The sequence below is a fragment of the Phalaenopsis equestris genome, unplaced genomic scaffold (assembly GCF_001263595.1).
Source record: "Phalaenopsis equestris unplaced genomic scaffold, ASM126359v1 Scaffold222338, whole genome shotgun sequence".
NCBI classification, from domain to species: domain Eukaryota; kingdom Viridiplantae; phylum Streptophyta; class Magnoliopsida; order Asparagales; family Orchidaceae; genus Phalaenopsis; species Phalaenopsis equestris.
Genome location: NW_018240513.1, coordinates 217,793 through 240,081, shown reverse-complemented (window position 1 = coordinate 240,081; position 22,289 = coordinate 217,793). Strand labels below are relative to the sequence as shown.

The window sequence follows — 22,289 nt, the reverse complement described above, 5'->3', positions numbered from 1 at the left end:
GACCTAATTAACCCTTAAGCCTTACTTACATTAGACATAAGTGACTTTTAAACTATAATTAGGTCTAACGATAATTAGACCTAATTAACCCTTAAGTCTTACTTACGTTAGGCTTAAGTGACCTTAAACTCTAATTAGGCCTAACCTTAATTATACCTAGTTAACCCTTAAGCCTTACTTACATTAGGCTTAAGTGACCTTTAAACTATAATTAGGGCTAACTATAATTAGACCTAATTAACCCCAAAGCCTTACTTACATTAGGCTTAACTGACTTTTAAATGAAAATTAGGCCTAACCATAATTAGACCTAATTAACCCTTAAGCCTTACTTACATTAGGCTTAAGCGACCCTTAAACCATAATTAGGTCTCTAATTAGACCTAATTAACCCTTAAGCCTTACTTACATTAGGCTTAAGTGATCTTTAAACCATAATTAAGTCTAACCCTAGTTAGTGTTGACCTCAATTTTCTTGAGGTCTTTCATTGCTCTTAGTGCTTAGAATCTAGCCGTAGGACTTTCCTTTTGACTATCCTAGAAGACTAGAGATGGAACCCATCTACATAGAAATTCAAACTACTTCCTTGCTCTCTTTGGAACCCACATGGATGATCATGAACCTCCAGCACTTGGAAGGTTGAGACCAACATGTGAGATTTCAAGGATGAGTCCCCACAGGACTGTTGAACTTAGGGCAACCCTAGGTGAATAGGGTTTGGTCTTTCACACATTTAAGCACATCACACTTCTGCACTTGTCCTAGTACCTTGAAACTACACCCATTCAACTTATTTCCTTTTACTCTTTTGAAAACTCACATTGGTGGTCCCCAAGTCATTGGTGGTCCCCTAGTTCTTAGCCCTTTGGCTAGGGTGGCTAGGACCCACACATGAAGAGTCTAAAATGAGCTCCCCTTGGTCTCATAGCTCAAATAAGGTAACCTTGTGAATGGCATATCCAATGGCCTTCAAATCCACCTAAACACCCAATCTTGTCCTTCTAACCCTTAAATTTTCCAAAATTACCAATATACTCCTAGAACCCTAAAACTCCAAAAGTGACTGAAATCCTCAAATTTTCTTCAAAAATGATATTTAACCACTTCAAACCATCCAAATTGACCAAAACACCACCATTTCCCAAAAAATTTCCAAAATACCCCTCATGTCCAAAAAAATCCCAAAACCTCCTCTAAACCAAGCCTAGCCACCCAATGGCCCCAATTTGATCAAATTGACCAATTTTGACCAAAATCCCAATTTTACTCCTAAAGGCCTAATTTCCACCAAATTCACTTCAAACTCACCCAATTTCAAACTTGAATTGAACATCAACTTGTCCAACCTCAATCTACACCAATTTGGAGCCCAATTGAACCAACCTCCAAACCCTAAATTCAATTTTGGGCCAAAATCCCCAATTTGACCATATATCCAAATTTCATCAAATTCAACCCCATAGCCAATCCAATTCCCTCAATTTGAATCCGAAATTTTTCATAACATTCTCCTAGATGAATTCAAGCATTCAATTGGTCTAGGCCCAAACCCTAACCTAACCTAAATCCAAGTCCAAACCAATTGCCCCAAAATTGACCCTAAGCCAAAATTTCATTAAATTGATTCCTTCAATCAATTCAATTTTCCCAATTTCATTTCCTGAATTCTTCATGACATCCCCCTAGACCAATTAGACCCTTCAATAAATTTTTAAACCAAGCCCAAATCAATCCCAAATCCAACTTTTAGCCCAAACATTAATTTTGAGCTTAAAATCTAAATTAATCCAAACATTTGAAATTGACCAAGCTTAACTATCTCCTTCTTTGATTAGCCTTCTAAGATGCTAATCACATCGACCAAGGACCCAATTTTGAGTCATGGACCAAGGGTCCCTTGAATTATGCAAACCCATCTCTTAATTTGGCTAAGCTCTCTACCCCATGCCATCAACCATCAAACCTCAAAGTTAATCACCATTAACCTTCCCTAAACCAACTAGCCACCTCCTCTGGCCTGGTCGGCCGGCCTAGTCTCTGAAAAATCCAAAAACGAGAAGGACATGCTTGGCTCAAACCCAAATTTCTACCCATCTAATGTGGCTCACCCCCATTGGTGAATTGTGTCGCTCAGCCCTCCACCTAAGCTTCCTTCTCCATCCTCTGGCTTGGCCAATTAAGCTCTAATTCCTCCTATATTTAAACCACCCCTCTCTTGGCTTTGAGGAGGGTGCTACCAATTCCTTAGGAAGACTTCTCCAAATTGCTCTCAAAGCTTCCTCCATCCTTTCTGAGTTCAACCCCGCCACTTTCAGCCACTCAAATCCACTGTCCAAGCCTAATTTAATCAACCAAATCCAGGGCTTTTTCTGTCACCCCACCAAATTCCACTTAACTTTAAATTAATTGTTTCAAAAGTGTCCCCAGACCAAACGAGGAAGTTCCCCATTGAAACCCCCTCACTGTGAGCACTCTAACCCACTACTAGACCAAACCTGAATCACCCCTTAATCGAACTCTTGCCTGGGTTCAACCTCAACTCAAATTGGTGCTTGGAGGAGCTTTGTTAGGTCACAATAAATGTCTACAAGCAACCAAATCGAGGCCTCACCACTTAGGCAAAGGCATATCTCACCAACCCTAAAATCGTGCTCGGTTTCACCAATTGTGAAGTGAACTTAATTTTCATATGCAATTAACCATATAGAGGTGTTTGTCTCGATTATATGAAGCTATGGGAACAAACCATGAGTGATTTGGTTGTGCATCAAGTGAGATCGAAGCATTTTAGTGTGAATGGTTCTTAGTTTAGGTTAGATGGGGACGATGAACGGATGTCATTCATTTGCGCGTGTATCCATTGGATGGCGGAGGAAGAGTCACACGAGGAGACAGAACATAAAGCGCAGGCCGAGTCAGCGCTGAAGCAGAAGGCGGCGTCGAATGGGAGCACACCGCTTGGAGCTTCGGAGCCGTCGTAGGAGTGCTTGGCGATGAGTCGGATAAGTAGAAAATTAGGCTTTAAATGATTTAAATAATTCAGAAAATTTTAAAAATTCATAACTTGGTGTAGACAAATCATAAAAATAAAATAAAAATACCCCTTTCCTCAATGAATAGAGGAGATCATGTGGATCAAAAATAAAAAATTATTTAACTTATATTTATTTTTAAATTAATTAAATACTCCAAACCTTCATTAAATCATAAACAATTAAATTTATTCTCTCTGTGATTAGGGGATTTCTCTGATTTTTCCAAAGCCAAAGAACACCCCTAACATGGTAAACCCTAATTTCCAAAGTTAAGTCATCCACTTTGCTTAAAAAAATTATATAAATAAAAATAAACATAAAAAATATGAGGTTTATTTTGGTAGGTTCATTGTTGTCAGAGGATCAGGAGAAAAATAAAATCTAAGTTTGATTGTCTTTAAAATGTAATTTCCCAATTTAAGTCATTAAAACCCATAAAAAATTAAATAAATAAAATGTAATCCAAAAAATCATAAAAATTGATTCACAATGAAGATAATGGACATGGAAGCTCTTTGTAAAAATTTGAAGTTAATATAAATTGATTTGACCATCAAAGTCTACTTTTCAAGGAAATGAGTTTTTTTCAGTAAAATAATTAAAATAATTAAAATATAACAAACAAAATTATAAAAAAGTGGTTTGGAGTGTTCCTTCTGACCAGGGGCACCCAAAAAAATAAAATTGACATTAAAATAAATAGTCCATTTTTAGGGTTTTTTTCAATTTAAAAATAATTATAAACATAATTAAAATTTTAAAAAAATATATGAAAATACATCAAAATGTTATAAATTATTCCCTGACTACTTGGAACGAATTAGAATATTTTTCCTAACTTTCTAAATAAAGTTATGTATTTTTAAATGCCTAAAATGTATTTTTTCTAATTTTTTCACTAAAATAATTAAGAAAATAAAATAAAAATTAGAAAAAATATAAAATAAGTTTCTTTGAAATCCTTGAAGTCAGGCGGATCAATGAAAAATATAAAATTAATTTTCTCAAATAAAATGTATTTTCTATTTATTAACCATCAATATGAACAAATAATTATAAAAATTATAATATTATTCAAAAATTCATGAAATTTAGCCTAAGTGGTCTTCTGACCTAGGTGAACCCTCAATAATTTTTCTAAGGACAAAAACTTTAATTTCATTTATTAAATGAATTAACTTTTGAAATTCCTATTTTTTGATTAAAATAATTATAAAAAATAAAATAAAAATCAGAAAAATATGATTTCTTCTTTAGTACCTTAATTAACCCATGAGAGATAATTAACCCACCCATGAGAGATAGGTTAGCAAATTTTCAAGCCCATGTGAATTAATTTAAAAGATTTATGAAGATAGGAGTCTTAGGGACAAATTTGTAATTTTCACCTTTCCCCCCCTAATTAAAATTTAAGATGGGTTAAAAGCTTAAAGGGTAATATCTAGATCTTTAGCAATATTCTAAGGTGATTGGAACATGAGGGTAAGAGGTAGAAACCGATCAACCTCCACTTTTAGAAAAGAAGTGTATAAATATAATTATCCTAATTGTTAAATTTTGGAAAAAAAAGTCAAGCTGAATGATTTAAATGTTTGGGACAAGAATTGGAAAGTTGATAATTCACTAATCTATAGTCAAACTAATGGTTGAGTTATATGTTGATATTTTAATATGAATCAAGTTCTTAATTTGACTTTTCCAAAATTACACATTTACCCCGAGTGTCTTTTGAGCATTGTAGTAAGCTAAGTTTAATTTAAAGATACTTGAGGGTTAGCTGGAATATAAACCATGATTAATCCCCTTAAAACACTACAAGCTCAAGCTTGTATATCCCCTCTTCTCTCATGGATTAATTGAGGCATGGATTAATTGAGGTATAAAATTGAGCACAACTTAAACCTAATGAACTTCGACGTGATCTATTCAACATCATACTAAGTTCAAGTGAACTCGAAATGGTTCAAAGGATCCTTAAAAGTTGTTTAGGGTTGTGCCTCGAACACTTTTATAATCTTTTGGATATTTTGAAAGAACAATTAAACTTATTATGCTTTGTTCAAGAAAATCATTTTTGAAACCTTTAGGGACCTGCCAAGTTATGAATTGTGGTCTCTTTTAAACTTAAACCATTAAGGCTTCAATACTACTTTTTCATGTATAACTTGTTTTTACTTTACAATATATACATGATTATGAAAGCTAACATTTCAGCGGAAGCAACGAGAATATGACAGGCACGCATTTACAGTTTATTTATTGGCATTTTACTTATGTAATTTACTACTGCTTTAATGTGTTATGCATGCTTGGTCGGAACACTTTTCAAAAGTTTAAACAACATTTTTCAAAATTAAGATAAACATTTTTCAAAATTAAAATTAAACTTAAACATTTTCAAAGCAACAAACCAACATAATACGTTCTTTTGAATTTACTAGAGTCCCTCAAATGAGGTAACCTACGGTTGCTAATGAGATCTTCCTCGTTTAAATGAACTTAACAACTTATTTAGACTAAGTGAATTCAAAATAAGATATTGGTACCAGAATAAGGGAATCGTGAGATCCTAATCAGTGTCGTTCTAATTAAATTTAACCCCCCATAACATTTGAATAATAACCAAACTTGTCACGAAAACTGTAAAACCTTAAACCTTGAACTTGGAGTTGTCACTTCAACGAGGAGCTGGAGCTAACACCGTGGGAAGCACGACAAGAATGTACAACTTTGAGGGAGAAAGCAGATCTACAACAACAAATCTTTCTAGAATTAAATAACAAGCCATAGGACTTCGAGGTAGCCTGTCTAGTATGACATAAATCCTCAACTTATCTTTAGGCATTTCTACAATCATGTTGTGAAATTTAGGTCCTAACTCGTTTTAGGCTCTAAGGTTGTCATTCGTTACGACATAAACCCTCATATCTTCCAGACTATTTGTATAATTGTGTCATGCAAGTGTAAGCCCTTAATAATAAAATTAGCATGATGAAACATCAAGTAATCTTTTTCTCAAAATTGAAGCTAAACAGTAAGATAGTTTGAGAAGTGACGTCTTCTACTTCTCATTCCTTTGGATTCCTAAAAAACACTGTTCCTATTTGATCTATCCCTTTTGAATCTCCAATGTCCAATCTTGAAAACTTAAGCTTTGAAATTCTAGAAGGCAAAACCATTAATCTGAATCGAGAGTATTCTTAAACGATTTCGATCAGGTGATTTCGGTCATTTAAGATGTAATTAACTATATGAGTTTGTCTCTATAGAGAGCTTTAGAACCCAACTTAATATAAACTCTATTTAATCTTCTATATTAAATAGGGGAACTTGTCGGTTAACATAAAAATGTTTCGTAGACCAAAACGGATGTCATAAATTTTATAGTTTATTTAATCGAATCTTACTATCAAGTAATGCGTCTATTCCTCGGGATATATACATCACTTGCAGTGTTGTGCTCGTTTATTTAAACTATTGTATATATGAGATCGATTTTGTTTCGTATTTTCAAAATCAAAACATTGTTTTCAAAATAAAAAAAATATTACTTTTCTAAAATCAAATATATATAAAAAAATTACAAAAAATAAAAATTTGTAATACTCACCACACCTAGCTTATTGACAAATTATTTTTAATCAGCTTATCAACGGATTATTCAATAAGCTGCAGCTGCCCCAAACAGACCCTTAATTAAACTTTAAACCTTACTTACATTATGCTTAAATCAACTTAAACTTTAGTTAAGTCTAACCCTAATTAAACTTAATTAAACTTTAAGCCTTACTTACATTATGCTTAAATCAACTTAAACCTTAGTTAAGTCTAACCCTAATTAGAATTAATTAAACTTTAAGCCTTATTTACATTAGGCTTAAATCAACTCCTTTCTGATTGAATAAAATAAATAAACTGAGTGACGACTTCTTTCTGACAACGAATTGGCGGCGGCGACGACGTTCTGGCGACGCAAAGAGAGCGGCGACTTCACTGGGGATGCAACTCTCCCCATCACTGGTTAATCCATTTGTTTTATATCCTGAGATGTTCCATCTTTAACAGATTGGATTATCTCTCCCTCAAAATTATATTTTATCTGGTAAAAAATTAACTCTTTAATTCTAAGAGTTCTGCGTAACAAGAAAAACTCAAAATCTTACATTTTAATAATGACAATACAAAATGACACAAAAATAACAAGTCTAAAATAAATTTGATTTACAGAACCACTGCAATTGATCCCCAGAAGTTGATCTTTTCTTACTGTCAATATTTTGATCTACCGACTGATCATACTACTCGCTACCAAAAGTCACTAATCAAATTCAGATATGGATTTGATGAAGTTGAACTAGTGCTTCGTGGCCCACCACATGCTATAACAAAGACAACTGCTTCAGAAGTCATAAAACCTTTTAAAGCATTTAATTTGGATTCTGATGAAGACTTTCCTCCTCTTAATTAACCCTCTTTGAACAACTTCTGCAGAACAAACCATTAAAAAGAGGGAAGAAGTTGATTGGAAAGGATAGAAGATCTACGTCGACCAGGAGGATGATGTTCCACCACCATTTGTGTGTGAAATTGGATCTAGTTCCAATACCGGACGATGGCGCACACTCAACGAAGAAACAAAAATCGTTCTACTATGAAGGAAAAGAAGAAAAATGAAATGAAAACCGCTAAACCCGAGGAGAGTATCTTTGGTGGTGCTATCCTAAAAGAAAATAAGTTCTTTTCAATATCCACTGAAGACGATTAAAGCAGCTTCCAGTGTGTTCCCACTAGTACTCCTCCATCCTCTCCTTCAAAAAGGGAAAGGTCTTTGTCAATCCAAGTAATATATTCTGTATTCAAAAGACTTGCGCGAAAAGAAAAATGTACAATTTCCCAACTTTTAAACAAGACGGGATGTGCAATTTCTGCAACAATGAAAAGAAGACTTCTTGCAGAAGAAAATTTCGTCTGACAGAAAATTGATGCCAAGTCTCCTCTGAAGAGTCAACAGACTACAACAACTCGAGTGCCAGCTAAACTTTGTCTAGGACCGAGGATAACAGATTCAATCATTTCAAAAACAAGACATCGTCCATCTTCTTTACCAACACATACCAAACTACTTATAAAAGCAGAATAGATGTCTGCTAAAATGAAATCACTCGTGCAAATGTTAAGGGTTGGAGATCGTTCTTACCCACAACATGATGATATGCTTCCAAAAGTGCCTCGTCCCATACTTAGAAATAACGCGTGGAAATGTAAGCTGTCGGAAGAAATCTCCGATGTTGTGGGTATGCAAAATACCACCTCCATAAGCAATCATCAAGAAAAAGATCTATGAAAAATATCCTATTAACTCGATTGAAGAAAAACTAAAACAATTAAGAGCAAATCTTAAACAATTATCAGCAGAAAGAAAAGAAAATTCTCCCAATAGCCCAAATAAAATGTCCTTATAAATAAATATGGTAGAAACACGAGCTACCTCATCTGCATGAGAGGTACCGTTACTAATTGAAGAAGAAATGACAGAGGAATTGCAAAAAACTATACAACAAAGAGATGAGCATATTACTCTCCTCGAAGCAAAATTAATGAAATGATGAACGCTTTAGCAACTTTTCAAAGCTCACCACAAACAAAACCAAATTGTTCAACCTGAGGTAATACATATTCTTGAAAGTAAATGAGAATCAACATAAATTGAAGAAAGTACTCAAAAGAAAAAGGATTCCACCCAAAAATGGAATTCTAGAAAAAGAAATCAACCAATTAGTGGAACAAAAGATAAAAGAAACAATGGCCTAGGTAAAGGTTGGATCACTACTTCCAAAAGGTAGACCATATCCAGAGGAATTTGATTATGTCCAATATCCTAAAGGCTTTGTTCCACCTCTCTTCAAAATGCTTGACGGGACTGGTAACTCTCGTCAGCATCTTGCACACTTTGGATCAAACTGCTGCAACACATGCGAAGTGATGCTCTCTTATTCCCAATTCGTTAAAATCCATACAGGGGTTGCTTTCGATTTCTATGTAGAGCTTCCTAACGAGTCCGTTAAAAGTATTGTGGAACAACATCATTAAGAATATCTTGAAAGGTTACTTGTAAATTTCAGCAACTAATATATCTTCAAATAATTAAAAGTGCATGACATTGCTTTTGTATGCTAAATTTTTTGACAGCAGCAATCTCCTCTTCCACCACCATAACATCCATTGTAAAACAACTGCACCTATCGAACCACTAGCTCTAACATCTTGAATCTATGAAAGGGTAAGATTTGTTAACTTCTTCCAACTTGACCACCATGGTCAAGAGAAACAATCGAACTGACGGTGAGCCTTAACATTTAAAGCTTCTGTAATTACATAATAAATAAAGAACTTCAAGTTTCTAGAGAGCCCTTGCCATTTTTAAGAAGCTACAAGCACCTAAATAAATGTAACAAGCCATGAGCTCCAACACCTTTCTATTGAAGCAATACAAATAATAATGAGTGATCTCATTCATAAAGTCCTCTCCCTCCCTCCCTCTCCCTCCCTCTCCCTAACATATGTACTTCGAACTTTAACATATGTATTTTTTGTCAAAATTATTCATAATTCAATCATTAAAACCAAGGTCAAAACTGCTCCATTCCATGGGTACATTACACTAAAAGATTGAGCTTTATAATTTCATATTAGATGCATTTAGACACCAAATTCTTAATCAGTTTATAAAACTATAATTATAAAATATAGACAATCCATCTAAAAAAGTTGAAAATACATCTGGCTCGCAAAAATCCTCACCTTCAGCTCTCCAGGTATTTGCTGCAGTTTGAGAATATAAATTTGCAATAGCACTATTCCTCAATACTAAACATGCATTACGATTTGTAGGTGCTGTGCTTTGCCACCCCAGGAGAAAATAAATGACACAAGAATTACAGTAGCCATCAGCCATGTTACTCAGCATCCCACCCCTCCAAAATGATCTAATAGAATCAACACTTACTTTTTTCTTTGAAGAAATTTATCAAATCCAAATACTATTGAATGCCTCTTCGAGCGATCTTTTCCTACTCAAGTCCGCAGTCCATCCTCCGGCTCTCGCTGCTATCTCTGCCCTCATCTTCATCCCTTCCTCATCCTCAGTAGAATAAGAATGGGGGTGATTACTTGGACCACCAATTGGTACAGGCTGAGGAACCATGCCTGTCGGCCGCGGTTGCAAGAGCGCAGCGCCAGGTAGAGCAGTTGGGGCATACAGCCCTTGCGAGCCAGCAATGGTTGTTTGTGAGCTCAATCCAGCACTCTGAAATGCATTCAAAATATTAGAACTTCACAATATAATTGCAATAAACTTATGCATTCTAATCAAAGTGTATGATCCAGTAAGAAAAATTTGGATCTGTGATGTGCTAACTTTGTGCTTTGGCATGCTTTAGCTGAATATGCAAACTAGATAAATGAGGCCTAAATCGAGGTGAAGAAATCGCTAGGTCGAGGAATCGAGGAAGCAACTACAAAGCTGCAAACACCTAAAAAGTTAAATTTGGTATCTAAGAAAATGGCATGGACATTAATTTTTAAAATAATTAAGATTTGAATGGTATGTATGCCCCTAAAATTGAAAAAAATTGAAATTGTGGATTATTCAAGATAAATGAACGATTACTATTTTAAGAAATTATTTTTGAAAGAAAACTTAATAATAAGATATTTAATTAAATTTATTTTGTAAAAAATAAAATTATATAAAGAAAAATGTTTTAACGTATAGTATATACAAAAAAGAGAAGACACGTACAGTCAGTCAATTAAAAAGTATCAAATTTTGCAGCACAGATAATGAGTTAATTGTAGAGGGTGATTTGAGAGAGCAAGCGAGCCACATGAGGCCAAGCAAAACACAAAGTTACTTCAGGATAAAAATAAAAGCAAACTTTAGAAGCACTTCCTCTTATTCATCTTTCACTCTCTTTTAAGGTAAAACTTTAAGTTAATTTCCCTTTTTTTTAAATGTTTTTATCATGAATTTGATACCCTACATTCTAACTCATGCATGAAAAAAATAATTGCTTTCGATTGGCATCAATCGTTTGCTAATACACTTTCCAGAAATTTATTTGTTCTTAATAATTTAAAAAGAAATATCTGAAATTCTAGATATGTTTTTATGGTTTTTTTTTTTAAATGCATAGAGAAAACATGAACTTGAAATTCTATAATAAGGTTTAGAAATATTTTTTGAATCAATTTAAAATAAGATAGAAGTATAAATCGAAAATTTAACTAAAATAAATATTATTAAATAGTTGAATCTGAAATAAGATAGTTCTTATTAAAGGATCAATAAAAGCTAAATAATCATATTTACATAAAATTGGAAATAAATAAATTTTTTTTCGAGTATAAATTAGGATGATAAATTTAAGAATTGAAAATTAGTCACACTAACCATTGGTCAAATAATATATTTAATTAAAAATTATTCTTAAGAAACAAGAATGGGAAGGAATATAAGAAATTAAGAAATTTCACAGATGAAAGAAAAATACTATGATCCTTTCTATAGTTTAACAAAGACGTTTGCATTAGATTAAAAGAGAATTATTATTAAAAAAGACATCAATGATTTAAAAGTAAATAAACTTTTAAAATAATTTATTTAGAACATATAATTCGCTTAATAAAGATGAAGTTCAAGTAGTTTCTAGTAATGAGAAACAACTTGTAGTGAAAATTTCTTATAAAACTATATACATGTGAAATATATGGCATGTGAAATACATTGAGTGCAATATATGGCATAAAATAATTTTAATTCGATCTTAAGTAACTGAGAATTTTATGCTCTATTAAGTGTATCCATGATTCACAACTGAAGAAGATCAAGCCATTCGGGCTTCATGTGTAACCATAAAATAACTGCATAAATTGGCGATGCTCTACCCAAACTGAGGTTCCGCATTTTAACCATTATTTTTGTGGTATTATTTAATGGAAAAACATGGTATTAAGATGCATGCTACGTCTTTCCTGGGATGAGATATTTTGGGAGTGATTATAAAGGTATGCTTAATAAAACACCAACTCTTTATGATTATCTTAAATCAATATTTAAAATTGCACAATTAGAAGTGTGCCTCTGCGCAACTGAAATAATTTTTGAATCAAGGCATACACCTCGTTCGGATAGCTCGAGGCTTACGCCTCAAAATTGTCGAGGTGGGCAATTAGACATGTTTAGCCTAAAAAATGACGAGGCGATCGTCTCGTATTTGAGTTAAGTATTTAAAGTTTTCTACTCTTGAACCTATAAGCTCGTCTCCCACATCCTCTCTCATCGTTCTCACGAACCAGACGATGCCTCCAGCAACAATGGAAGACACCTGCTCTGCCATTCGAACCCATAAGATCCTGTCACCCACAATCTCCTGCCTCCTGTTTCGCTCTCATGCATCAAACGGCGCAACCGATGCAAACATCGACGCCGCCTGGTCCTCCAGTCATCGGCGTCACCTTAGCCACCTGTTGCTACTTGGTTCCAACCCACACACGGTCTCTATTTGGTTTGATTCAGTATTGTGCTCCCACAGTCCCACTTACTACGTTTCCCAGTTAAATAAATGAATTTTTGGAAGATTTACATACAGATAACTGAAATAACTGAATAATTATATTTCACAATGATTAATTATTTATTTATTTCAACTTATTCTATACATACTATTGAATTCTTATGTATTTACATCTACTATCTAGACTTAAATTTTTACATACATACCACCTTACCAATGCAAGAAAAGATGTAATTTATTTTTTAAAAGTTAAAATTGTAGTAACTTTGATGTGATATGAAAGTATTGGGTGTTATAAACGTAAAAATCAAGTTTTGTTCAAAGTTTTGTAATGTTGTATGTAAATGCCCCTTGCCCAAAATGTTTTGATCAAAGTTTAGGTGTTAGATATGCATACACATTGGAATTGACTATTGAGATGAATGATTTAATCAAAAGTTATCACTTCTTATTATGTTAAGATGTTAATATATTTTCCTTTCATATATTTATAAATAATGATGATATTATATATTTTTTATTTTTATATTTTGACTATGCAATGTTTAAATTGAGGCTCACACCTTAGACCGCCTCAAGACTTATATCTTGCGTCCCGAACAGAAAGCACTGCAATACCTAATTGCGCAATTTTAAACATTGTCTTAAATTTATCTCTAGAAAAAAACTAATACGGGGGCTGGATAAATATTCGATCTTAGCTTTAAATAGAAAATTTCACTTAATATTTTGAATTTCAAAATTTTATATTTTTTTCAGTAGATCTTAAGGGCATTTTGATGGCATAATTACCTTAGGTCAATAATCTGTCATAGTTATCATTATTATGGTATTTAAATTATTAAACTTTGTCGTTTGAACCTTGTCTATTCTGCATGCTTATTAGCAGATGATTAGTTTCATAAATTGTATTAATTAAGTTTTTTTACACATTCTTTATGTTTAGGTGCCATCGACTTTGCTCGTGTTAATATAGAATCATGTCTCTAGATTGGCTTTTGCTTTGTAAACATACCCACAAGATTAAGCATGAAATCATTATTTTATCACAATTTGTATGTATGATAATTCATTGTTTGAATACATTTTGTAAGGCCCTAGCTTGTAGACCACCAAAGGTTAAAAAATTGGTTGAGGCAAGTGCCTCAAGGATTGTCCCAATTCGAGGCATTATAAGATAGCCTTGAGTCAATATGTGAGACATATGCCTTTTTAAACCTCAAGGAGTCTGAGGAATGCCTCATTTCTTACACTAATATTACACTTACCATCCATGATAGACACAAAAAACGACCTACCATCCACAAAAAACACAATGAATGACACAAGTTAAGGTTTGTTCTTAAGCATCGTCCCGAGTGCAGCACTTCGTTGCTTCGAGCTTCGACGAGCACAACATTCCCATCATCCATTTGAGCATCATCTTGAACCCGTTCGACGTCATCATGACCTTTTCGAAAATCGTCCCTAGCCAGTTGGAGCATAATCACGAGCCCGTTTGAGCGTCATCCTAACCTGTTGGAGCGTCCCTGCTTTAGTTACATTCCTTTGTAGAACGTTGAAGTTTAGTTTCCTATAGCGCTTCTGAAGCATCACTATCGAGCATCCCGACGGAGCATCACCATCGTCTTTTTTCCATATATGAGCTATAATCTTTCATGATATTCCCGTGAACTTTTCGTTAATATATACAGCTATCATTATGTCTCATATCATTTTAAAAAATTATATTTATATTTTTGTATCAATAACTAAATTTATTAAACTATAAATTAAATTTTAAACGACCATGAATCTTATTTTTAGATCGAGTTGTGATTTGTCATATTTATGAATTGTGTTTTATTTTATGAGTTGTTAATTCTTCTATTTTGAGGCTTAAACCTTGACCTGCCTTGAGGCTCATATCTTGCCTCAATAAGAAAATGCCACTCAAGTCCTACTTTCGCCTTTTAAAACATTGTCTACCACAAATTTAGGATGTGGAAGATCGAACATTAAAAGTAGGACTTACAGCCCTATTATATAGGTAAACATGTTAAATATTTACATATCTTTTAAAATATTTGCAGGTTTTTGGAGTAAGAGCAATTCAGATTCATTTTATGCTAATTAATGCAATACTTTCAGATTTTAAATTCAAGCATTTAGCTTAAACATTGGCGCATATGCAAAGGTATTAATATTTAACAATTTGACGTTTGTTTTGAAATGAGTGAATGACTTTCAGTATTTCGCAAAATTTTAAATGTATTCATGGACAGATTTACATAATCTTTTACCATGTAAATGATGCATTTGTCTGCCTTTTAGTGCACTTAAATGATGCATTGTATGCTTTTTGGTATATTTGCATAGTTATAAGACTAGATTGGATACAATAGATAATTTGAGACTAACATGCCTGTAACGAATAGGTTTGGGATAATTTAAGACATTTTCTCTTATATATAATAACCTAACAAAGAGATTATTTACATAACTAAAAACAAAAACTTACCAAGTCAGCAGTCTCCATCTGTACAGGTCCTTTACTTGCCTTTAGTGCAGCTGCTAATTCTTCTGCCTGTGCTAGAGAGAAAAGCACAATAAGAGAATACCTCAACAAAAGAAAAATAACTATTTATTAACATTCCTTACGAAAAAAACAAATGATGGTGCAAAACTAGTAAGAACGGCACGGAATGAAAATATTTTCAGCATACAAATTATAAAAAAGCATCATAAGAACTTAATAAGTAATACCTTACGAGCCCGGGCAATGATAATCTGCTCAGCATTCTCTTCTTGATATTTAGCAATATTAGCTTCAATTGCATCAACATCTATTCCTTCTATTAAATTGAAAGCTAAGAAAGGAGCAATTTGAAATTACCACGCAAGACAAAATTAAGCGCATGAAAACGAGAGATCTAGCTGAAAAAATACTGACTCATATCTTCCACTTCTTCCAAATAGTCATTGTACTCTTTTAGGGATGTAAAATCATCTTCCCTTTTATTGAATCTGTAGAAATATAAAAGAAAAATAATGCGTGTAAAAGAGACTTTGCAACGAGAGAGTTACTGATTTAATAGTGTATTGTCTTGGAAGATATTCCTTATGGAACGATGTATCTGATGGGCTACAGAAAAAATGGGTTTCATATCAAGAAAGCTTAGAAAGAAAACATTATCTGTGATAAACCAGCTTGCTATGACAATCATACATCAAGGCAAAACAACTTAAAAACACAAATAAGCATGCACATCAAATTAAATTTAGGACAAAAATGAAATTTAAGAGAGATCAACAAGTTTGACAAAAAGCTAGTTAGCCTTCCAACTTGACTCAATACCCAAATGCAGAACACCCATTGAAATGAGAAGAAAGGAAAAAAAAAAATTGAAGGTCAAAATAGGCAACTAGGTTAAAAAAAAAAAGCATATAAAAAAACAATTTTAACAAATGGATTTCTATGTTGCTCTTAGTTGATTCAAACGTTTAATTCTTTCAGGGCCATAATCCCAGTGGCTCATCAATAAAATAAAACTTATAAAAAAAAAAAAAATTTGTTGCAACATGACATTACTTATTTTTATATTCCGATGTTCATATCAAGCTATTTGCCATCAAATGCGAATTTCAACTTCATCTCCAGGTTATTTATTCAGTGTTGATAAGAGAACTAATATGCTGATATGTTCCTTCAAATTTTTATAGCATGTACATATTATGATTAACACTTAAAAGTAAAATGACGTTCAGTGCCCTACATGATTTTATGAAGTTAAATGACAACAAAAATGTCATACCCAACAATGGACCATTCTGAAACATGAACCACACTTCCCTTAGCTCGATAACTAGGCCTCACTTAAAAAGATCATAAGAATTAGAAACTAAACTGATCAAACTGAATGTAGTCTATTCAACCGGTTTAATTTTAATTGGCGTAGCTTTGGTTGGTGAAGGCTTTATATGCTTTTTTTTTTTTAACTTGATTCAAAAAATACTGGAAACAATTTGAAAAGTCACTACCAAATCAAATAATATGGAATGATAGGGTTGTACACAGTCACAGACAACAATTTCTCCAATCTTCTAATTTCTTATTAGAAACCATCATGACAAGCTAGCACAATGGCAAAGAAATTATTTCTCCAAAAGTTTATTCATGCAAAAGGACTATGATTAGGAATGCTATTATAAGAAAACAACAAAACTAGAATGTGTTATCTTTAAAAAACACTAAATTCGAAAATATCTTTTTGTAGGGTTTTATAACCATATAATTGAATATACTTGCCACATATTTTCATACTTTTGTACTTCACTTGTATGTATGTATGTATGTATGTATGTGTATGTATATGGTCCTCTCATTTAAATCAATAATAAATGTGAAGTTTCTCTCAAAAACTCCTGCAACTTCAAACCATTCATCCTACTTCAATGCCCATATTTTCTTCCCTTCTCTTGCATTGTCCTGGTTGCATTTATAGATGTACTCATCGTGCTCACTTGAATTGCATTGCCCCACTTGCTGCTTCCACAACCTGCCAAACTTGCATGCACATATTGCTCCGGCATTTACATGTGCATTTGACTTTGTTAGTTTGTAGTGCTGATCACTATACTCAATCACGAAAAGCTAAAACCACACATTATCCCACATGCCCAATAACACACTTTTTCTCTCTTACGTCACAAATGGTTGAGAGCATAGGATTTGCTTTTGAGTGATGGATGTATTGATTTGGAAAGATTCAAGAGGTGTTATTTTAGGAGTGGAAATAACAGGTTAGAATTTAGATGAGGGGGTCTACATAAAATCCCAAGTTCTAGGTCGGCCAAGCAAAGAAGAGGCTAAACATTTAAATCCTTGGTTGGACTTTAGCTTAATTAATTGAGAAAAAAAAATAATCTACGCTTGAAAATACTTGAAAATTTTTTGTTAGGATGCCTAAATGTGATATGAAAAGTTTCATGATTTTTTATAATTGTTTGATTTGTCCTATAAGTTTTAATAAAAGATTACAGGAATGCAGTCTGGACACTAGGTTTTTGTTTGAACTTTTGGAAGAGGTTTAGAGATTGGAAAAAATTAAGAAACCTCTTGTTAATGGTAAGAAATATTTGTCAGTTGGATCTAGAACTTTTCATAAGATTCCAAGATTGCTTAGGGTGACCAAAAAGACCAGGGAACCATACTAGGACTAATTTGCCCATGGCTTGGCTGAGAGCTCTATGAAAAGTTTTTGCTTACGATATTGCTGGATGAAATTATAGTGAAAATTTGGAGATGAAATAGAATGCTGAAGTAAGATTTCCTAGCAAGAGAAAACTAAAATATATAGATAAAATAAATCTATCACTCACCAAAACAATTAGGGTTGTGGAAGGTCACCAAATATCCCCTTGATTTGGCCGGCCGCCAAGCCTCCAAATCCTGGAAGATACTCCATTTTTTTCACATGTAACAACAATTAAGTTCGATACATATATGTATATGTATATATATATATATAAACAAAGTGATCATGAAATAAGCTAACATGTATATCTCTATTAGAACATAAGGGTCATGCAATAATATGATATGTTCCTAAACGAAAATGTTATACAATTATATTTAACATGTATATTTCATGACTAACGATATGTAGAATCATATAATTTGATTTAAGACAAAAAAAAAAGTAAGAATATATTTAAAAATAAGAAACATTATTGTAACTTAAAAGTCTAATTACTCACCTCAACCTTGTTTGTTCGTCTCACTTACTCTAGCTTCAGATCTTATAGGTTTAAATATTTTTCAAATCTTAATTGTTGTTATAAATTAATATTTCAATAACATTAAATTTAAATTAAATAAACAAAACTAAAATTTCAATTATCTTATACTATATCCTTCAATGTAATCCATCTCGGAAGGTACTTTCTGATTTAAATTTAATTTATTATTATCACTAGAAGAAAGGGTGAAGTAGAAGAAAGAAAAACTTGATTTATTGATATTAATCAATCTAATGCAAAACAGTTAGGCAAACCTATATATATTCTTGGCGAGGAAAAGTGGGGGTTTGGGGGAGGAGTCGCCCGTGAGAAGCTGTTGGTCACCGTAATCGAAATCCCGTCGCCCGCCTCAGAATGATGTTTCAATTTACATATAGATTTAAGTTTAAAATCAAATATGAAAATCAAACTGACCCCATGTTTTTCATAGTTTAAATGAAAGAGCTTTTCCGAGGGATAAACACAAGACATGATGATGAGGCTCGATCAAATAAACTAAGATATATATGACTTTCGTTTGGTCTGCGAAACCGTTTTATTTGTCGACAAATTCCCCTATTTAATAAGAAAAATTAAATAGGGTTTATTTTAAGCTGGGTTCGGAAAAGCTTCCTATAAGGGCAAGCTCCTATAGTTAATTATATCTTAAATGACCGAAATCACTTAAGAATACTCTCAATAAAAATCAGGAAAAATTAAATGACCGAAATCCTATGGATTGTTGTTTTAATTTCTAGGAAAGGAATGGTTTAGCTGGGGAAGATATGTTCTGCTGTTGAAGATGGCCGTGTTGCCCACCGCGCTAACTTCAAGCTCCTTATCGTGACGAGTTTAAGTTTTCTAGGTTGTCCAGTTATAATGTCAAATCAAACGACCCTATGGTAATAGTCCTGTAAACACCCTATATGAAAAGGAGGCATGTTTAAGGCTATGTAATATAAAATGTGCAGTACAGGACAAGCAGTAGAAAACACAATAAAAGAAACAGTGTACATGTCATACATAACAGTAGCAGGTATAGTAGAAGGAACGGTATAACATGCTATATAGAGTGGTGGCAAGTACAGTAAAAGGACCAGTATAACATGCTTCACAGAACAATAGCAAGTAGAAACAAGAATAATTTAACATTTTGTACATAACAGTAGCAGTTATAGTAGAAGGAACGGTATAACATGCTATATAGAGTGGTGGCAAGTACAGTAAAATGAACAGTATCACATCTTTTACAGAATAATAGCAAGTAGAAACAGGAATAATTTAACATGCTGTCCATAACAGTAGCAGGTATAGTAGAAAGAACAGTATAACATGTTGTACAGGGCAGTAGCAGGTATAAACAAGAATAATATAACATTCTGTAAATGTAAAACGAACCTGTACGCCCGTGGGCTCCACTATTTCTTAAATGTAGCAAGCTGAAATGTATTGCAAAAAAACGAAGTTTGGAAGAAAAGCCATCCAAGAAATCCGAAGAAGAGTGTAACGATGACTCATGGTCGAAAACTCGAGAAAATCAACGAGAAAAGACTCAAGTAAACATCTTCAAAAATCTCAGAGAAATCTTGAAGAAAAGAAAAGAAACATGAGTGCTTTGTCCAAAGCTTCGATAAAACAAAAAGTTCAGGTAAGGGGGACCGCAAACACTTGTGTAGGGCTAGGCTCAGATATATGTATATGTACTTGAGGGTCCACGAAGGCTACTCGGTCACCCGAATGTATAGAACCCGTCACTCGTCTAGAAGTGTGTCTTGAACCTCACCTAGAGGGCTACTTCCCAGCCTAAACAGATATTTGTCAGGTGGACAATCAATTTTAAAAATGTATTTTAAAATTTATGTTTTTGACATGCACATAGGGCTCAAAAAAAGAGATTATCAAATTTTATTTTATGACGAGAAATATATTTTTATTTTATTATTTTTTTTTGAAATAAGTTTTAACGATTTTTATTGTCCACAAGTCGATTACGCTGTCGGGCGTGGGACTGCCAACTATCTAAGGAGGTTCGAGCCAACTACCGCTAGACTTATGTCGGTGAAGGATACCGTTATCCTATTGTTCATCAAATACCTGGATCTTGATGTTATAGGATAGGACATCTTTATGCTCTATCTTCGGTGTGCCTTTATCATCACCACCCTACGCCCCAAAACAAACCACTTGCAACTTTGCTTGATGGTTTCACGTATAACAAAAGTATATACGTGGACACTTATGCGTCGGACATAAACGTCGAAAAACTGAACCAAAGAAACAAGGAAAGAAAAGAACAAAAATGGGGTGAGAGAGAGGAGACACTGATCCATCTAAAACACCGAAAAGAAGAATAGATCAGTTCTCAAAACTTCTATCGAAAAGACCTGAAAAAGTAGGGCCCAAGGTCTTTCCTAACAAACATAAAGGGTCACTTTGCGCTGATTTACATAAAAGGTCACTTTGCGCTGATTTTCAAACCCCAAAGACGTAGGATTAATCACAAAATGAGACTTATCTCCAAAATGAGACTTAGAAATCTCCCAAACCTCACAAAAGGAAAATGATTCAGAGAATACCACCATTAGTACTCCCAAACTTATGCAAGAAATCGAAATCTTCCAACCTTCGAATTAATCAATAGCCTCATATATCAAATAAGCATAAAATCTTCTCATAAAACTAAATAAATGCTCACGACCGAGGTCAATACAAAGAGATGAACAGCAGGTAAGGCTCTCGGCCAGGGCAACAAAAAGGAAAGGGGGAAGCTATTAAAGCTCACGGCTAAGAGCAGCAAGGGATAGCTGCTAAAGCCCACGACCAAAGGCAACCCAAGGCACAAGTAAGGCTCACGGCTAAAACAGCCCAAGGCCAAAAGAGGTTCACGGCTAAAGGCAGCAAGGGACAGCTGCTAAAGCCCACGACCAAAGGCAACCCAAGGCACAAGTAAGACTCACGGCTAAGGCAACCCAAGGCACAAGGGGCTCACGGCCAAGGCAACCCGAGACATAGAATTAGAGGAGGCTCACGACTAAGGCAACCCAAGTCAATTGTATGAATATATTTGATATACATGAGAGAGTGAATGGACAAACCCTCACAAAGCCTCCAAATCGACTCCAATTTCACCAAGTAGGACATAAGGAAATTATTCAACCCATTCTTCAATCACCTCACTTTATAGATAGGGCAAAGACATACATTTAAACTTAACTCATCGATCAACACCCAAGCCACTTCGTGTAGGAGGGGCCAAACAACCCCAAGGGATTGCCAGCAAGCTCACGGGTAGGGGTAAGAATAAACCAAATCAAGCTCCCAAGCTACCTCTCGGGTAGGAGCAGAACCAGACAGAAACCGAACCCCAAATAGGGGTTAAAGCGAATAAAATTGAACCCACCCACGACTCTTGAGCAGGGGCAGGAACAAACACCGCAACAGGCTCTCGGACAGGAGTCAAGGCAAGCAAACCGAGCCCTCGAACAAAGCCAAAAGCAAACCCTTCAAAGCCTATACATGAAGCTTAAACAGTTAGGACAATGTTTTAACCAAAACCAAAAGCCAAGCCTCAATAAAACCAACATCCCATGCCCTTTCAAGGTGAAAACCGAGCCCCAATGGAGGCTAGGAACCAAAATTTTATAAGCCACAAATGCAATTTATGGCAATAAATCCAAACCCAGTCATCCTTGAGAAAACCGAAAACCAGCATGGGCCAAAAAAAATCAAGCCGCAGCTAAGGCTCAAAATCAGGCCACCATAACAGTTAGAAAGACACCTTCATGCCTTCAAAATATCAAAACATAGGGCCACCACATGCTTCAAATAAGAACAACTGTAGAACTTTTTCAAACCAATATAAACTTTTTCCTAGCATGCATTTCGAGTAAGGGAAAGCCACAGGAAGCCAAAACCGAG

The 22,289-nt window shown here is 34.1% G+C and overlaps 1 protein-coding gene across 2 annotated transcripts in view; it reads right to left on the bottom strand.

Moving 5' to 3' along the window:
- Positions 1-9,740: 9,740 nt before the first annotated feature.
- Positions 9,741-22,289, bottom strand: part of LOC110037619 (RNA polymerase II transcription factor B subunit 3) — a 20,256-nt gene continuing 7,707 nt past the window's right edge. Inside the window, exons 2-5 of one of the 2 annotated variants that reach the window (XM_020742312.1) lie at positions 15,544-15,617; positions 15,357-15,445; positions 15,112-15,177; positions 9,741-10,342 (exon numbers count right to left, since the gene is read on the bottom strand). In XM_020742312.1, coding sequence (XP_020597971.1) covers positions 10,064-10,342; positions 15,112-15,177; positions 15,357-15,445; positions 15,544-15,617 — 508 coding nt within the window. In that variant the 3' untranslated portion in view covers positions 9,741-10,063. Of the gene's footprint in view, positions 10,343-15,111; positions 15,178-15,356; positions 15,461-15,543; positions 15,618-22,289 lie in introns of both variants that reach the window. The other variant, XM_020742311.1, reaches the window with a different exon arrangement.